We start from the raw sequence: 19,993 nt of genomic DNA, 5'->3' as shown, positions 1-19,993 counted from the left end.
CGAACATTAATGTTCAAATTCTACCAGAAGAAAACTTTTTTTTTAGGTTGATCAAATGGGGTGAAAAACGTATATACCATACAATAGATTAAGCATTTCTAACGTAGAAAATGAAAGCTCACTTCAGAATCAATTGCAGATCCACAATTTTGTTCAGGCGCACCAATGCACTTCTTGACTGTAAGTCGGTCCACCAGCCAAAGAGCCAACGTAGCAGGCCAGTTTCCAGCAAGATTGGAAACAGTATTCAATAAAGTCATGTATGTTCCTCCAATTGAAGGGTCACTAATTTTAGCATTAAATGCCATGATTGCAACATACATGCTATAAACTGTCACCTAAAGAAAGAAAGCATTTAAAAATCTCAGTAACACATTAAACATCTCTTAACTGGAACTTTGTAAAAAGCATCAACAATACATCCACGGCTTTGATGCAAACCTTGGAATCACAATTATTTCTAATTGTCATCAATAACTTAAATTCACAAACTCAATTCAACCTGATCAAAAATTGTAAAAAAAAATGAAACTCCGGGGATATTCACAAAAATCAAGACCAATTAGATGATACAGAATGACCTAAATAAATTGAGAGCCTAACAATAATAGATAAGATTTATTGCATACTGTGAAGGATTGCACAGAAAGAGGAAAAAGTAAGAACACCTACACCTTTGTTCCCTCAAATGGTGCGAAACATATAAAATTTGATGAACAGCATGGAAAAAGTTACTCCAGGTTATCTTCAAAAAGTATGGAAGTGGGACACGCAGACAGTGATTCACACCAGGGGTCAAATTATTCCCAATCTGAGGCAAGTATTTGAATTTCAATTAGGACACTCAGCTACAGACAATGCAACACATTGTGGAGCAACTTAGATTCTTTCTTAGAGGAGGCACTCACAGGTTAAAGATTCTGTCTGCTGATTTGGTTAGTGCTCAGGAGCAGAATGGTGTGACTGAGTTGGGCAGATAAAGGCATCAAGAGCGCAGTGCAGGAACCTCAGCCTTTGCAAGTGTCCAACAGGTTTGAGTTTCATTCAGCTTGTTTGAATGAGATTGTGGGCTGTAGGATGGGTCTGCTAACAGATCATCACACCATGGAACAAAATTCTATTTGAGTGTGACAGAGGAGTAGGAAGAAATAATGTGGTCATAGGGAACAGTACAGCATGGGGGAAATTGACACCATTCGCTGCAATAAAGTGCACAAGTTCAGATGACTGTTACATGCCTGGTGCCAGGGATCAGGACATCTGGGCATGAGTGGAGAGGAATTTGCTGTGGAAGTGGGAGGATCCAGTCTTCTTTGTCTGTATAGGTACCAGCAATATAGGCAGGATGAAGGAGCCAGGTGCCAAATTAAGAAACAGAAGCTCAAAGGTCATGATCTCTGGTTTATTACCCAAGTTGTGTGCAAACTAGAACAGGGCAAGTTAGATCATGTAGATGAATGGACGCTCAAAGACTGCTGTGGGAGATGTGTGTTCTAGTTCATGGGCCACTTGCAACAATACAGGGGAGAGTAGTATCTTTACCAGTGGTACTGTCTCGACCTGTACCATGCTAGATTCAGCATTACTATAGATCACAAATAGGGAAGTGGAGGGGATTTTAAACTCAATAGTGGGGGCAAGTCATTAAATCTGGGAAGATCTGCTAAATCAAGTATTAAATACATATTTTGTTTTGTCTTCACAAGGAAGTACACAATGTCCCAAAACCATTGGGGGAAACTCAGGATCCAGTGAGAGAGAGGAACTGAAGGAAATCAGTTTTAATAGAGAAATTGTTTTCATACCATAAAATACAGGAGTAGAGTTTACCCATTCTCCTGCCTTCTCTCTGTAACCTACGATCCCTTTACCAATCAAGAAAATATCTGTTTTAAATACCTTCAATGAATTAGACTCCATCCCTCTGTAGCAATAACTTCCACAGATTAACCACGCTGGGTGAAGAAATTTCTCACCTCACTTCTAAAGGGTCATTTCTTCACAGAGGCAGTACCTTCAGGTCCTAATTTCTCCTACTAGTGGAAATATCTTCTCCATGTCCACTTTATCCAGGACTCTCAGTATTCTGAGTGTTTCAATCAGATCCTCTCTTTATCCTTCGAAACTCCATCCAGTATAGACCCAGAGTTTTCAACTGCTGCTATGACAAGCTTTTCATCCTTGGGATCATTCTTGTAAGTCTGCTGTGGACCCTCTTCAATGCCAGCACACCAGTCCTTACATATGGTGCCCAAAGCTGCTCATAATATTCCAAATACAGTCTGACCAGATCCTTATGTAGCCCAAGGAGTACATCTCCACTTGTATTCTAGCCCTCTTGAAATGCTGACATTGCATTTCCCGTCCTAACTGCCAACTAAACCTGAAATGAATCCTGGACTAGGATTCCCATGTCCCTTTGTGCTTCAGATTTCCAAAGCCTTTTCCTGTTTAGAAAATAGTCAAAGCCTCTATTCTTTCTACCAAAGTGCATAACCTCACACTTCGCCACACTGTATTCCATCTGCCATTTCCTTGTCCATTATCCTAGCCAGTCCAAGTCCTTGTACAGCCTCCCTACTTGCGCAACACTACCTACTCCTGCAACACTACCTACTCCTCCCGCTGTCTGTGTTTAATCTGCAAACCTGCAACAATGCCTTCCGTTCCTTTGTCGAGATGGTTAAAGACATAGCATGAATTGTTGAGATCCCAACAGTTAACCCTGCAGCACTCTATTGGTCACCATCTACTTTCCTGAAAAAGAGCCCTTTATCCCTATTCTCTGCTTTCTCCCATCAGCCAATCCTCTATCCATGTCCTCTACCCTGTCCCTAACACCACTGGCTCTTATTTTACTTTGCAGCCTCTTGTGTGGCACCTTGACAAAGGCCTTCTGAAAATCCAAATGACCACATCCACTGGCTGTCCTTTGTCTAACCTGCTTATTGCCTTCTCAAAGAATTCCAACAGATTTGTCAGGCATGACCCCCCGCCCCCAACCCCATCTTGACACATCTTGCTGACTCAGTCCTGTTTTACTGTGCACTCTGCAATCTCATCCTTAACAATGGGCTCAAATCTCACTAACAACTGTGGTCAGGCTAACTGGCCTATAGCTTCCTGCCTTCTGGCTCCTTCCCTTCTTAGGCAGGAGTGTTACTTTTGGCAATTTTCACTTCTCTCTAGTGACTGCAATGATTCTTGAATGATCACCTCTACTATCTCCTTCAAAAGTCTGGGGTATGGTCTATCTCATCCAGGTTATTTATCCACCCTCACACCTTTTAGCTTTCACAGCACCTTCTTCGTGAAGAGCAGTACACTCACCTCTGCCCCTGACTCTTCTGAATCTCTAAACGTACTGCCACTGACTGATGAAAAGTACCTATTTAGTTCCTCCGCCATTCCTTTGTTCCCCATTAGCACTTCTCCAGCCTCATTTTCCAATGTTTACTCTTGCCTCTCTCATCTTCTAGATGTCTAAAAAAACTCTTGCAAACTTCTTTCAAACGAGTAGCTAGCTTACTCTCATGTTTCAACTTCCTCCACCACCCGGTTGTTTTTGTAGTTATCCTCTGCTGGTTTTCAAGGCTTCCTAATCCTCTGGCTTCCCACTATTCTTCACCACAATGTACACTTTTTCTTTTGCTTTTATGACTTCCCTTGTCAGCCATGGTTGCCTCATTCTCCACTTCGTTGTTCTTCTTTGGGCTGAATTTCTGCTGTGCATCCCAAATTTCCCCCAGAAACACTTGACGCTGCCGCCCCACTGCCTTCCCTGCTAGACTCACCTTCCAATCAACTGGTCAGCTCCTCCATGTTGCTGTAGTTACCTTTATTCAATTATAATACCATTACCTCGGATTTCAGCTTCTACTTCTCAAATTACAGGGTGAATGCTATCATATTATGGTCACTGAGCCCCAAAGGTTTCCTTCACTTTAAGCTCCGTAATCAAGTATGCCTCACTACACATTACTAAATCCAGAACTGCCTGTTCCCTAGGGGTTCTGCTCTAATAATCCATCTTGGAGACACTCCATGAATTTGTTTTCTTGAGATCTGCTACAAACCTCATTTTCTCAGTCCATCTGCACATTGAAGCCCCCATGATTATTGTACTAGCCTCTTTCTTGCATGCTTTTTCTATCTCCTGATTTATTTTCTTCCCAACATTGTGACTACTGCCAAGTTGCTGGTACATAACTCCTATCAGGATTTTTTTTTTCTTCACGGTTCTTCAACTCTACCCACACCAAATCACCACCTTCTGACTTTATATAATTCCTTGGTATCGATTTAATTTCACGTCTTACTAACAAGGCAACACCCCCACACCCCAAATCTGCCCCTTGTTTCAATAGATCACGTATCCCTGGATATTTGGGTCCCAACCTTGATTCCCCTTGCAGCCACATCTCTGATCCTTACAACATCATTCCCGCTAATTTCAACCTGCGTAACAAACTCATTGCCTTATTTCATGTATTGTGTGCACTTAAATATAGCACCCTCAGTACTGCATTGACTGCCTCCCTTCTCAGTTGTCCCCTTGTGTGCTGTGCCTAAAGTTAGATTCCTGACCTTTTCCATACTCTGTTCTCGAAAGAGAGTCGGCACCGAACCTCCGAACAGCATACTACCCAGACCTAGCCCCTGACCCTATCGTCATAACCCATCATTTACCATGGCTAATCCACCTAGGCTGCACGTACCTGGACACTACAGGGCAATTCGCCATGGCCAAATGGCTAATCCATCTAAGCTACACATCTTTGGGCTGTGGGAGGAAACCGTAGCGCCAAGAGAAAAGCCAACATGCAAATTTTACAGTCGCCCAAGGTGGGAATCAAGAAGAGTTCCCAGTGCTGAGAAGCAGCACTGCTAACCAATGAGCTGTGACTCCTATTCTGGAAAATTAATAACTACTGCTCATCCATCCCTTCCTTTAACATTTCTTCTATTTTCCATGCAACTGAATCAACCTGCCCAATATTTAGTTTAAAGCCCTATCCATGGCCCTAGTCATGCAATTCGCCAGGACCCTGGTTCCGACATAATTTAGGTGCCCAACGCATCAGTACAGCTCCCTTCTTCGCTAGTATTGGTGCCTATATCACACAAACAAATTCAAACATGTTTCTCCCACAACTTTTAAGCCATGCACTTACTACTTCAGTTTTTTTTGACCCCATGCCAATTAAGCTTGTGGCTCAGGCAGAAATCTAAAGATTACTACCTTTTTATTATTCTGCGTTTTAATTTAGCCACTACCTGCTCATTCGCTCAGAAGAACCTCTTTCTTCTTTTTCGGTGTTGGGGAAATTGATGCGATTAAAGGTTGATAAATCATTAGGGATTCCAGAGTACTTGGGGATGTGGCTTTAGAAACAGTGGATGCAAATGTTATCATCTTGCTGGATGAATTCATATGGATTGGAAGGTAACTAATATAACCCCACTATTTTAAAAAGACGACAGGGAGGACAAAGGGAGAAAACAGGGAATTACAGACCAAACAATCTGACATCAGTGACAGGGAAAATGCTACACTCAATTCTAGACAATTTATAAAAGCAGGGAACTGGAAAAGAGTGGTAGGATTGGACAGTTGGCATTGATTTACAAAAGGAAAATTATGCTTACTAAATCTACAGTTTTTCAAGGATGTATTTAGTAGAGTTGACAGAGGGTATGCTTTACTTGAGCTTCCAGAAGGCTTTCAATAAGGTCCCACAAAAAAAATTAAAGCACACGGGATAGAGGTAGTATACTGACATGGAGAACTGTTTGATTGACAGGAAACAAAAAGCAGAAATAAACAGGTCTTTCTCCGAGTGCCTGTCAGTGATTAGTTTGATGTTGCATGGATCAATTCTTGGAGCCCAGCTTTTTACAATATAAACTAATGATTAAAATATAATATCTTCACGTTTGCAGATGCTGAAAGCTGGGTGGGAGGGTGCAGAGACGTTTATGGATAGCTCTAGAAATACGGCTCACTATTTAAAAATCAGGGCTTGCCAATTTGAAATTTAGATGAGGCGACTTTCCTTTCAGAGAGTTGGGTGTCTTTAGAAACCTCCTCCTGAAAAAGTAGTGGAAGCAGGATCCTTGAATATTTTTAGAGGTAGTGAGAGTTAGATCTTTGTTAAGCAAGAAGTGAAACGTTCGGGGATATGCAGGAATGCGGTTTTAAGGTTAGGATCAAATCGGCCACAATCTTATTTGAAGGGTGGGGAAGACTGATTACTCCTGCTCCTAACTTGTATGTTTATATGAAACATTGTACTTTATATAATAATTAAAATAGGCCACAAATATTTCTAATGAACATATTACTTTGGTTGCCATCTATCTTTTCAACACTCATTTGCGAAGTTTTCTAATCTGAATTCCCCATTTTAAGTTAAGTAAGCAGTAACTGACTTCAAGTTGCATATAATGCAGCTTAACTGGATGACACGATGCATGAGCAGGGCAATAACTACTAATTTGCCGTCTTCCTTGGGATAAGGTCAAGATGATTTACATTCACGCATATCTCTCTAATGAAATGCAGAGCAGAAGTCATAACGTGCACTAGAATTATACTGACTGATTAATGTACAAACACTGGGTATTAAATCTATGTCTACCTATGAGTTACCTTTGCCTGGATTGAAATGTCAATTCAACTGCATTTTGAACCAGGCCTCACTAATGAAACTATTAGGGCAAGTAACCTCTTTTATATCAGCTGACAAATGATAACCAAACTCTGTACATAGAGTTCTGACTACCAATTGCAGTTAAATCTTGCATGTTAGGAGAGCAAGAGAACTATACTAGAACCATAATCTTCAGTCCTAATTTTCTATTTCAACACATTTATTTATTTTTAAATGTTAACTGGATGTTAGCAACCACTTTCGAGAAAGATGGCAACGGGGACTGCTCTAAGGTTCAGATACTTGTAGTTATACTGAATGCACTTACTCACCTGATGCAAGGCATAACTGAACAGCAGTACTCCATAATAATAAACAGGAAACTCTGTGCCTTGTTTCACTGTAGGAGTCCAAAAAACCAGCAAAGCAAATATCATGCCCATAAATAACCTACAAAAGGAGAAATTAAGTCAAATACTATTTTAATTAAATCATAAAATATTGAATACAATGTAATCTTTGCAGCAAGTATAAAAATATTAATAAGCTTGTATTTCTACTGTAATGGTTCACGTGAGTGAAAGCCTAACACGCATACCACTTGAAAATCAATTTCAAATGCAAAAACGTGTTCAGGTAAATATGCTAGAAATGTAAATTTAAATTTACGTAGACATGGAATATTCATTTTTATATGGTGATACTTTATTAATTTATTTTATACAATACATAATGGTTCACTTCCAGAAAGATTTGATGCAAAAAGCTAAACCAGACGATGGATTAAGTACTTTCCCTATCTCTTATCATAAATTTCATCAATTCATCTATCAAAAGTATTCATTCATACCATTTCTGCCGATACTACTGAAGAATATAAAGCAAATAACAACAGGAATTCCAGATCAGTACATGTTCTCCCACTGGTGTAAATTTTAAAAATTAAATTACAAGATGCATTTAATGTCTTGTTTACTATACTAAAAGGTTGTTACTTTTTAACAATAGTACGATTGCTTCAGTAGCCATTTGATGAGAATTCTTCATGGTTAAGGAAGATGTCTGAAACAGATCACTTGTTTTCAAAAAAGAAACACACCTTTCATTAGAAATTCTGGTTCTAAGATTTTTTTTATTGTTCTGTCCGTCTTTAAAGGATTCTAAAACTGTGCCTTGGACTGATCTTCAAGTCAGTAATCGTTCTGAGAGACAGGAGACTGGGCAGGGTGAGGTTGTTGCCAAGGATCATAATTCAGATCCAGTTATGCATTAAGTGTTGTAGCATTTCTTCTACAATTTATGTACAGCTAGCTAAGTCGGCAGTTACAATTTATTCTGGTTACTGTAACCCTTTCTGCAATTACAGAACTGTATTGGGTAAGTAAAGACACACTTCATGGGTGCTTAAAGTATTGGTAAACCAATGTAAAAGTATGCAGTGTGGAGCTGGAGGAACACAGCAGGTGTAGGCAGCAGAGGAACAGGAAAGTCAACGTTTCAGGTTTACTCCCTTCACCAGGAGTCCTCACACCACATTTAGGAAGCTTGCCCACTGCCCCTCTCAATGAAGTAATTTCTAAAATTTTTAGAATACAGACAACAAAATGGGACATGTCGTTAACATATTTTCCTCCTTGGCCAATTAATAAGTTTTGCATCTGAATTCTATGAAATTTGTCCTTTGGCATTTCTTCAAACAATGTTTAAAAAAGGAACATAAAATGCTTGGAGCTAAAGAAAAATATTATAGTTTATTATGAAATGATAGTGATTTAACCTGGGAAATGGGATTGAGAGTACAGACTGTGAAATTAGAATGATTTCTAATACCTGCGGAGGCTGACAAAGTTAAGCAACTACTATGACTATGGTGGCATCAAATGCAGATACAGAAATGTATAATGCAAGAACTATGACAATTTTGGCATCAAATGCAGATACAAAAATGCAAGAGTTGCCACTGAGGTGTAAAAAGAAACATCTACTATGGTTCTGTACATGGGAACAATGTGCAGCAGAACAAAAAAAAATACATCTGATCCCTCTTCTTTCAAACAAAACAAATACATTACCTAAACGGCATTGTCCAGTAAAAAACATTTAGCGGTTTTCGACCTGCTGTGTATTTGCTTATCACAAATGGTAATAATATTTGCAGAGGAACCATAGGCACTGCAAGTAGAGCCAACTGCTCTTTGGGCACACCCAATTCAACCAACTTCAATCCAGTTACTCCATCAGCAGCTGCAAATCCAATCTGTAAATATACATTAATTGAAAACAGGATAACTTCAGAAATTTACAAAATATTTCTGCAGATTTAAGATATCATTTTTCAACTTGCAATACATTCCAAATGAAAGTGAAATTTCCCAAATTAAGCAATGTGTGAAATTTTTTAGAGGCACAATCTAAAAACTTGATTACAGCAGACCACACTCAGACACTACGTCTCTGCAAAATATTTAAAATTAGTTATTGCTCATGTTTTGTCCAACTTTTTAGAAAATTTAGACACCTGTCTAATGATACCAATAAATTTACCACAGATCACTGGTCATTCATAATGCAATTATTACATAATTAAATTTGCTCCTTGGTAAAATTATTTAAAACTGCAGATAGAATGAATTTCACACAAACATTCATTACAGTTTATCATCCCAACATAATTCCAATAATAGAGTATACGGAGATAAATTATGATTAAGACCTTGAGATCAGATACATAGATCATTAATATTTTATGTATAGACAAAGAAAAGTGTTTATACCTAGAGGAGTGCAATACTGTGAGGTAGCAGTCATGTTTTGACTCAACAAAGTTCTGGTTAGGTGACACCTGGATGAGGAGTATTCAGCCCATTGAGATCGTTGTTAGATTATAAATTAGATTATCTCAATGCCACTTTTTCATGACCATCTATTTCCCTCAATGTAATTATTCTCCGTAAAAGCTATTGATTCTTGTATTGAATCCAGTCAATGGTTGAGTGCCCCCAAGTCCTCGAGTAGAGAATTCTGAAAATTTACCACTGAGTGAAGAAATTCCTCCTCCTCATTCTCGGTCTTAATGACCTACCTCGTATTCTGAAATTATGTCCCCTAATTTTAGACTCACTACCCGGGCTACATCTTATCTCCATTCACCCAAATATGCCATTTAAGAATATTATAAGTTTCAATAAGATTACTTCTTCATTCTTTGAAACTCTAAAGATATAGACCCAGTTGTCTCAATCTCTCCTCATTAAATAATTTCAAGAATTAGCCTGATGAATGTCTGTTGCAGTTGCTCTGTGGCATGTATATGCCTCCTAAAATACTGTACTTAGTACTCCGGAGGCGGTCTGGTCAAGACTCTATATAATCCCAGCAAGACATTTTATTTGGGTGTACTTATGGGAATAATATCCTAGAAAGGATTTATTGGTTTTGGACGCACTGCAGCATATATTTACCAGACCAATACTTTCATCATACCTTAACTATAGGGATTAGAGATTACTCAAAGCAATGTGTTGCCTGCAATTTAGAACATTAAGGGGTAACATCATCACTGTTTAAGAACATTAAGAGGATAGATAAGTTAGAAGAAAACACTTATTTATGCACTTTAAGATTAGAGGCATAGTCTAAAAGTCACATACAGGCCTTTCAGGCATAAAGTAGGAGGCACTTCTACACACAAAGCGTAGCATTTTATAGATTTAAGAAAGATAAAGGATACACAGCAAGTTTGCACATACAGGGTTAAATTGTAAATCAGCCACAATTTCACTGAATGGTAGAACAGACTCGAGCTAAAATAACCTACTCGCTTCCTATGCTTGTGTTATTGCCATCAAATAAGATCCCTGTTTTTGTAGGCTTCTGGTGACATATGACATTAATCCTCGAGGCAGATAGCTGTGGAACAGCTTTAAACAGTTTTGAAATCACAGGCCCATAGACACAATGGAACCAATCTGGAATACACTCTTTGCATACAAGTATATGCAGATGGTGAAGGTGACAGTAAAAATTCTGTTCCTGCTTGCCACATTGCTAACAAGACATCTGACAGAGGATTGAGAAATTTGGTTAATTATGGTTGATTATTTGGGAGTTTTAAAGAGTTGCACTATGCATAGTCATAAATAGAACTTACTAAACAGAAACAGGCTATTCTGTGTTGCTGCTTCTAAGAATCTCCTCCAACCACTCTTCAGCTGACCCCAGTAACACATCTTGTTCTTTCCTCCCTCATGTGTCTATCAACCTCTAGTCGGTGCATTCATGTAAATCTTCATGTTCTGGAGCAGTCCATTCTTGCTCAGACTTGGGTTGATGTGTTAAGTAATATCTGCACCATACATGTGCAAGCAATGGCCATCTCCTAAAAAAAACGCACCATCTCGCTTCTGCCATTCATTCATATTACCATTGCTGATTCCTTCACCATTAACTTCCACAGGGTCATCGGTAACCACAAGTTTCACTGGATCAGCCACATAAATAGTTTATATCAGAAAATAGCAAATAAGAATCTAGAAAAGAAATAGAAAATTTGGAGTCCCAAACCATTAAAGCCTCTTTTCGATACGAATTAACATTTACTTAAGATGTGAGTCAATTTTGTTCACGCTGTCTATTTAGCTGTTCATTCTTTTAGTGTAAAGCTTATAAAATGTACTTAATTGGAGCAGTGTGGCACATAAAATATCTAAAAAAATTCAGAAATTGTGAATTATATAATAGTTCAACAAAAGGTGTCAATTATATTTAAAATATTACATATGATACAGAAAACACTTGATATATTAAGCCCGTTTCCAATAAACACCATTATGAGTGCGCCATGAAAACTGTAAAAAAGTTAAAATTGATCCAAGCAGAGATATTTACCTGGAATTCAAGAAGTGTGTAGTCCTGGTGAAGCACAATGTTCTGGTCAGAAATAAGAGGAACTTGTACAAATAAGCAGACGGGGTGTTTAGAGGATTTACCAGTGAGTTCACTTCTCTCTTGCCAACTATAACTCCACTAAAATAGTTTGCCAAGATTTTTTTCTGAGAGTTTTGATGATCAACCATTGTATTTTTCCCCAGTTATCAAGTTATTTGCCAGAACTACAAAGGATGATCAGGAGAACCCTTAAGAAAATTTCCGACAGTTATATTTTAACTGCCCTCAAATGAATTTTCTCAGTTCACTACGTATATACAAAATATTTAACGGCATTGTGCACCCCACTCGTGCCAACATCATCTGAAACAAATATTTGAAAAAGGTATAAACTTTTGTTTCTCACTATAGACACTGGCTTGGAGTTTCTGTACAGTTGTTTTGTGCAGCAAATCACTCAAAACCATAAAAAAATTACAAAATTTTAAACTCGTTCAGTGGAAATCCAGTTGTTGCAATCTTTTGCACTACTTCAACATATTTGCTAAAAGTTGCCTATTCACAAATCTCGGGTGAATTCATTGATACAAGTTGCTGTTGTTAACATCATCCATTTGCAGGCTTCAAATTAAACTATCAAAGGCAGAATCCTGTGGATATTTAAGTCTGAAACAAAAGTAGAAAATACTGCCAAAATTCACCAGCTCTGGCAGCATCTGTAGAGAGAGAAACAGAATTAACATTGAGTCCAATATGACTCTTCATCCTTTTCCATTCTGAAATGTCATACCAGCCTCAAAACATTAACTTGATTCCGTTCTCCATAGATGCTGCAGATCTGCAGAGTTTCTCCAGCATTGTCTGCCTCTGTTTCAAATTAAGATGGTTTCTTTGAATGCAAGGGTATTAATAGCCTTGTTTTTGTTTTGTTTTGTTTTTTTAAAGATTAAGCAGCTGATTGCTGTTCACTAATGCAACAAGATGGTTCTGTATAGCAACAAATCAATGTCAGCTTACACACATCTTACCAAAAGCAAAAACTAATCTCACTCAAAATTAGAGCATAGCAATTTTAAATTCATTCGGGTTACCCATAAGTTTAAAGCAAACGTAATTCATAAATAAGAGTAATTGATATATATACACATCAATGAAATGATTAAAAATGTTTATTTTTAGGATTAATACAGCAAAAAATAGATTTACCAAACTGCACCAAGTTACCACTCAAATAAATCAAGAAATATTTGCATCATAAAACTTCCAAAATGCTTAAAACATTTAAGATAAATCAGCTTACTTTTGCCGTTAGCAGCATGATGCAGAAATTTAAGATGGCAGGCATCTTTACTATACATATGAGTGATTTGTAGGTTTCCTTGATTCCTTGCTGAGGGCCATCTTGCAATGATGTTTGTCTCAAGTTTTCCTTTTTAAACACTGTAACCAAGGTTGTTGTCACCAAGAAAATTATTCCCCAGAAGAACAGAAAACCTAAAAGCAATTAAGATAAAAATGTGAAAAGTCTAAAATTTCTATGCAGAATATGTGAATTAGATGATTAAATCTGGAGAGTTATTGTTTCCACTTTAAAAGTAGGTTGTCAGGTCCTACCTCACCGGTTAAAGAAAACCGATCTACCAAGGAACTTCAGCCAATTCAAGTTTTATCAGATTTTATCAATATCAAGTTTTATCACCTGATTCTTTTGAAGAGCAATCCAGCAAGTTCCTCACACCCACTCTTTCCCTATATTCCTGCACCTTTTCTGCTAAGTATTTATACAATTACTTTAAGAGTACTATTGAATCTGCATTCACTACCTATTGACAATGCAATTTGAATCCTAATAACACATTGCGTTAAAAAAAAGTTGTTTTCTCAAACTGCTGTTTAAAGTAACTAAAACATGGCAGAATTCTAAAATGAAGTGATATAACTGATTCTGAGATCAGAATCCTGAATCAATATAAACAAAACTACAAATGACACAAGGTCTGAGCTGTCTGTGATAAATTAGGGAAATTTACTTAAAGACATTACGGGAAATTGGCAAGGGCAATTTTTTTTTAAAAAGTGCATGGAGGAACTACTTCTGTTCATTTCTGTCTGACACAAAGATAAATGTAAACGTTGGCTCAACAGTGGCTACAAGGAAAATTGGAGATACAATTTCTTTGTCTCTAATACTATGTAAATTTGCCAAAAAACTGCAGGTCTGAGGATTGGAAGCAGTTTAGATTTCAGCAAACGAGAACAAAGGGATTGATAAAGAGGGGAAAAATACTAGAATCATTATCGTTGTTACTGGCAGTCCCTCACAGACAAGGATGACTCTCTTCCACTCTCAGGGCGAGTCCACAGGTGACTTCCACAGGCTCTGTTTCACTTGGGGCAGATGATGGTCGGGGGGAGTGGGGAAGAGACATTTTTTCTGACAGCACATCAAGGTACTGAACACCTTCCTGATGCTCCTCCTCCACTTTGGATGGCATTGAGCCGGTGATTCCCAGGTGTCTATGGGAATGTCGCACTTCACAAGTGAGGCCTTGAGTATCACAGAACCAATTCCTCTGTCCAGCTGGGGTTTGCCTGACATTTCAGAGCTGGGAGTACAGCTGGGCAGTCTCATGTTGGTTGTGTGGATGATGTGCCCACCCAATTGCTTGGATCTTGTACAGGCAGCATTGGTGGTATAGCTCCAGTGCTGTGAGCTGCCTGCTGTGAACAGTCCACATCTCAGTGCCAATGAATGAGGGTGGGAACCACCACAGCTTTGAAAACCATGAGCTTTGTGTGGAATCTGATGTTGGTGTCCTCAAACAAACACCCTTCTCTTTAGGCAGCTGATGGCAGTGCTAGCACACTGGTGGTGGTATTGGATCTCTTCTTCAATAGCTGTTTTGGTCAACAGAACATTCAAAGTATTGAACATGATCAACGTTCTCTAAGGCCTCACTGTGGACCTTGATAAATAGGTGTTCATTTCACAATGCCTAGCCAGGTTGGTGGAGGACCTTTATCTTGTGGATGTTCAGGGTGCAACCTATACTCTCTCATTTGCTTCCGTAAAAGTGCTTACGATGGTCTGGAGTACGTCCTCTGAGAAAGCACATAAGTGAGCATTATCTGTGTACTGCAGCTCGATGACACTGGTTGGTGTGATTGTGGTTTCATCTGGAAGGCAGCGCATGTTGAATAATTTCCCGCTGGTCCTTTAAAGAGTTCCGCCCTAATAGGGAGCTTGTCGGTGACGAGGTAGAGCAATACAGCAAGGTAGATCAAGAAGTGTGTTGGGGGAATGACGCAGCCTTGCTTGAAGTTTGGGTGGGATGGTTTTCAAAGGGTCGGTATGGACTCAATAGGCCAAATGGCCTCTTTCCACACTATGATTCTATGACACTGGTCTGAACAGGGAATGGGTCGATGATGGAGCCATGTGTCATCACCACGATTTCCACGTTGTCATACAACAGGCAAAGAATGGTGACAGACTTCATGGTGCAACCAAAGCGTGGAAAGAAGTTCCATATACTTCCTGATTGGTGTCAGAGGTCTTTGTGAGGTTGAAGATGACCTTATATAGGGGTAGGTTCCTTGCTCTGTATTTCTCCTGCAGCTGTCGCATGGTGAAAATCATGTCCATCGTGCCCCCCTCAGTGGCCAAAAGCCATGCTGTGATTCTGGGAGGATTTCCTCAACCACAGGGCAAAGGACCTTGGCAGTGACTTTTCCAACAGTCAACAGTAGGTAGGACGTGTTATTTTTTTTTTGAACACTCACTACTGTTTCATTTTGGAGCTCTCCCAGGATGCTGACCTCTTTCCAGCTAAGGGTATGTGGCTGCAACAGGAGCTCTGACTCCACACTTCAATGCCTCAGCCATGATATCTGTCTCCTCCAGCAGTCTTGTTCCTAAGATGATGGACACTGGTGGTGGTGGGGAGGAGAGAGAGAAGGAAGGAGAAGTACTGAAATGATTTCTATAGACATAGAACATAGAACAGTACAGCACAGAACAGGCCCTTCAGCCCACAATGTTGTGCCGACCATTGATCCTCATGTATGCACCCTCAAATTTCTAAGACCATATGCATGTCCAGCAGTCTCTTAAATGACCCCAATGACCTTGCTTCCACAACTGCTGCTGGCAACGCATTCCATGCTCTCACAACTCTCTGTGTAAAGAACCCGCCTCTGACATCCCCTCTATACTTTCCACCAACAAGCTTAAAACTATGACCCCTCATGCTAGCCATTTCTGCCCTGGGAAATAGTCTCTGGCTATCAACTCTATCTATGCCTCTCATTATCTTGTATACCTCAATTAGGTCCCCTCTCCTCCTCCTTTTCTCCAATGAAAAGAGACCGAGCTCAGTCAACCTCTCTTCATAAGCCCTCCAGTCCAGGCAGCATCCTGGTAAACCTCCTCTGAACCCTCTCCAAAGCATCCACATCTTTCCTATAATAGGGCGACCAGAACTGGACATATGAAAAGATTAATGAAGACAAATGGAGATCCTTCACAATTAGAAATGGGGACATTATAGTGGGGAACAAAAGAGATGGCAACCATTTAAATACATACTGGTTCAGTCTTCACAAAAGGACAACACAATGTTCCAAAAATGTTGGGCAATACAGAGTCCAGTAAGAGGGAGAAACTGAAGGAAAAAAAAAATCAGTATTAGTAAGGATATGGAGTGGGATAATTGATGGTCTTTAAATACTCAGGACCTGATCACCTGCATCCCGCAGGACTTCAAGTGTCTCTCAAAATAATAATTGCATTGGTGGTTATCTTTTAAGACCCTATAGACTCTGGAACAGCTTTTATGATTCGGAGGGTGGCTAACGTCGACAGAAAATAGACAGTTACCCGCTGACATCAATAGTAGGGAAAATGCTGGACTGCATTACAAATGGCAGAGCACTTAGATTAGAGTGACGGGATCTGAGACTCAGCATGAATTTACAAAAGGAAAATCATATTTGACAAATCGTAATAGAATTTTTCAAGGATAATTAGTGGAGTTGATAACTAATAGATTTGATAAGCAGGAGCCAATGGATATGGTTTATTTGGATTTGGAGAAGGCTTTTGATAAAATCCAATTTAAGACACTAGCATGTAAAGCAGAGAGTGGGGTAGTACACTGACATGGATTGAGAACTGGTTGGCAGACAGGAAACAAATGGGTCTTTTTCAGTGACTATTGGAATTCTGCAGTTGTCAGTCATGGACCCAATCTATTCACAATGTAGAGAATAATTTTGGATGAAGGAATGAAATAAATACATCCAGGTTTGCAGCCAACACAAAAGATGGGGAGAGGATGAACTATGGAGGATGCAGAGATGCTTCAATGTGATTTGATCAAATTAAGTGAACAAATGCGTGGCAGATGAAGTATCGTAGATAAATGTGAGATGATCCACTATGGAAGCAAAAGCAGGAAGGCATTTTATTATCAGAAAGTCAATAGATTGGGAAATGGGGAGCTGCAATAACCTAGGTATTCTTGAACATCAGTGCTGCAAGTATGTATAGAGGTGCACAAGGAGAGAGTGGCCAATAGGACGGTGGCCTTCATAGCACAAAGATTTGAATACACATGCGGGGATGCAGGGTCGTTATGATGCAATTGTACAGGGCCTTTGTGAGACCATACCTGGAGCACTGTGTGCAGTTTTAGTCTCCTTTTCTGAGGAAGGATATTCTGGCTACACAGAGGGAGTGGAATGAAAAATTACCAGCTTGATTCTTGGATAGCACAACTGATGCAAGAAGAGAGACTGATTAAAGTTTAGCAGAATGAGGGGAAATCTCTTAGAAACCTCTGAAATTACAATAGGACTAGACAGGGTGAATATAAGAATAATGTGCCTGAAGACCAGAAAGTCCCAGACCAGGGAATGGTCTAAGGATACAGGATAAGCCATTTAGATCAGAGATGAGGAGAAATGTATTCCCCCAAACAGTAGTGAATCTGTGGAATTCTCTGCCACAGAAAGCAGTTGAGACAAAAATGTTGAATGTTTTGGAGGAGTTAAATATCGTTCTTTAAGCCATGATCATATTGAATGGCAAATGGTTGAACAGCCTGCTCTTGCTCCATTTTCTATGTTTTCTTCTCATCCTAACATAAGCCGCCTTCTTTGTCTTGATCAGAGATTCCACCTAAGATTAGGCCCAATCAAGGATAGTAGTGCTAAGTTGTGTGTGGAGTCAGATGAGATAGGGGAAGCGCTAAATGAATATTTTTCAACAGTATTCACTCTAGAAAATGACTGTTTGAGGAGAATACTGAGATACAGGCTACTAGACTAGGTGGGACTGAGGTTCACAAGGAAGAGGTATTAGAAATCCTACAGAGGGTGAAGATAGATAAGCCCCCTGGGCCGGATGGGATTTATCCTCGGGTCCTCTGGGAAGCCAGGGAGGAGATTGCCGAGCCTTTGGCATTGATCTTTAACTCATCATTGTCTACAGGAATAGTGCCAGATGACTGGAGGATAGCAAATGTGGTTACCCTGTTCAAGAAGGGGAGGAGAGACAACCCCAGTAATTATAGACCAGTGAGCCTTACCTCAGTTGTTGGTAAACTGTTGGAAAAGGTTATAAGGGATAGGATTTATAATTATCTAGAAAAGAATAAATTGATTAGGGACAGTCAGCACAGTTTTGTGAAGGGAAGGTCGTGCCTCACAAACCTTATTGAGTTCTTTGAGAAGGTGACCAAACAGGGAGATGAGAGAAAACCAGTTGATGTGGTGTATATGGATTTCAGCAAGGCGTTCGATAAGGTTCCCCACAATAGGCTATTGTACAAAATGCGGAGGAATGGAATTGTGGGAGATATAGCAGTTTGGATCGGAAATTGGCTTGCTGAAAGATGACAGAGGGTGGTAGTTGTTGGGAAATGTTCATCCTGGAGACCAGTTACTAGTGGTGTACCGCAAGGGTCGGTGTTGGGTCCACTGCTGTTTGTCATTTTTATAAATGACCTGGATGAGGGCATAGAAGGATGGGTTAGTAAATTTGCAGACGACACTAAGGTCGGTGGAGTTGTGGATAGTGACGAAGGATGCTGTAGGTTGCAGAGAGACATAGATAAGCTGCAGAGCTGGGCTGAGAGGTGGCAAATGGAGTTTAATGCAGACAAATGTGAGGTGATGCACTTTGGTAGGAGTAACCAGAAGGCAAAGTACAGGGCTAATGGTAAGATTCTTAGTAGTGTAGATGAGTAGAGAGATCTCTGTGTCCATGGACACAGATCCTTGAAAGTTGCCACCCAGGTTGACAGGGCTGTTTAGAAGGCATACAGTGTTTTAGCTTTTATTAATAGAGGGATCGAGTTCCGGAACCAAGAGGTTATGGTGAAGCTGTACAAAACTCTGGTGCGGCCGCACTTGGAGTATTGTGTACAGTTCTGGTCACCGCATTATAAAAAGGATGTGGAAGCTTTGGAAAGGGTGCAGAGGAGATTTACTAGGATGTTGCCTGGTATGGAGGGAAGGTCTTATGAGGAAAGGCTGAGGGATTTGAGGCTGTTTTCATTCGAGAGAAGAAGGTAGAGAGGCGACTTAATTGAAATTAAAATAATCAGAGGGTTTGATAGGGTGGATAGGGAGACCCTTTTTCCTAGGATGGTGACGGCAAGCACAGCTTTAAATTGAGGGGTGAAAGATATAGGACAGATGTCAGAGGTAGTTTCTTTACTCAGGAGTAGTAAGGGAATGGAACGCTTTGCCTGCAACGGTAGTAGATTTGCCAACTTTAGGTACATTTAAGTAGTCATTGGATAAGCATATGGACGTACATGGAATAGTGTAGGTTAGATGGGCTTGAGATCGGTATGACAGGTTGGCACAACATCGGGGGACCAAGGGCCTGTACTGTAATGTTCTATGTTATAATCCTTGCTAAAGCCCTAAATTGGACAGTTCCTCAACTGGTGTCGAACTGGTAAATTAACTAGGTTTACCACAATTTCCTTGCTTTTATACTATATATCTGCATTTTGTGTGTGTCTCTGAGTTCGGCAACCTCAGATTGAGCACAAACACCCCTAAGTATTCTGGAACCCACATACCATTTTAGGTTGTATTATCTCTTCGCATTCATCTTAAATTTTACAGCCACAAGTTTTCTTGTATTCAATGTACTAAATGTCCAGGCATTCCACTAGCCTGACTATGATCTCAAAGTTTACTTACTATCTTGCTCTTTACTTTTTACACTTGCAATTTTGTCTGGTGTGTGAACTTCGAAACTCTGCTCTGGATCCCCAACGATTACAGAACTGAACCTTGGAGAACTCCAATTTTTTCCTCTTCAGTTAAAAAAAAACACATTCATTACAGTAATTTTCTATCTGAGCCAATTTTATCATCCATGCTGCTACTATTACTTTTATATCCAGAACTTCACTTTTGCTAGTAACCCAACA

The 19,993-nt window shown here is 39.6% G+C and overlaps 2 protein-coding genes across 2 annotated transcripts in view; one reads left to right on the top strand and one right to left on the bottom strand.

The window, feature by feature from the left end:
* gmps (guanine monophosphate synthase) overlaps positions 1-19,993 on the top strand; it is a 103,823-nt gene that overhangs the window by 21,723 nt on the left and 62,107 nt on the right. The window lies entirely within an intron of this gene.
* The window catches only part of slc33a1 (solute carrier family 33 member 1), a 52,252-nt gene that overhangs the window by 9,279 nt on the left and 22,980 nt on the right, over positions 1-19,993 (bottom strand). The window contains exons 3-6 of the mRNA XM_048542069.2: positions 12,841-13,034; positions 8,726-8,910; positions 6,986-7,103; positions 123-338 (exon numbers count right to left, since the gene is read on the bottom strand). Of these exons, the coding sequence (XP_048398026.1) occupies positions 123-338; positions 6,986-7,103; positions 8,726-8,910; positions 12,841-13,034 (713 nt within the window). The remainder of the gene's footprint in view (positions 1-122; positions 339-6,985; positions 7,104-8,725; positions 8,911-12,840; positions 13,035-19,993) is intronic.

This window comes from Stegostoma tigrinum, chromosome 14 (assembly GCF_030684315.1).
Source record: "Stegostoma tigrinum isolate sSteTig4 chromosome 14, sSteTig4.hap1, whole genome shotgun sequence".
In the NCBI taxonomy this organism is placed as follows: Eukaryota; Metazoa; Chordata; class Chondrichthyes; order Orectolobiformes; family Stegostomatidae; genus Stegostoma; species Stegostoma tigrinum.
This window is presented reverse-complemented; position numbering and strand designations above follow the sequence as displayed.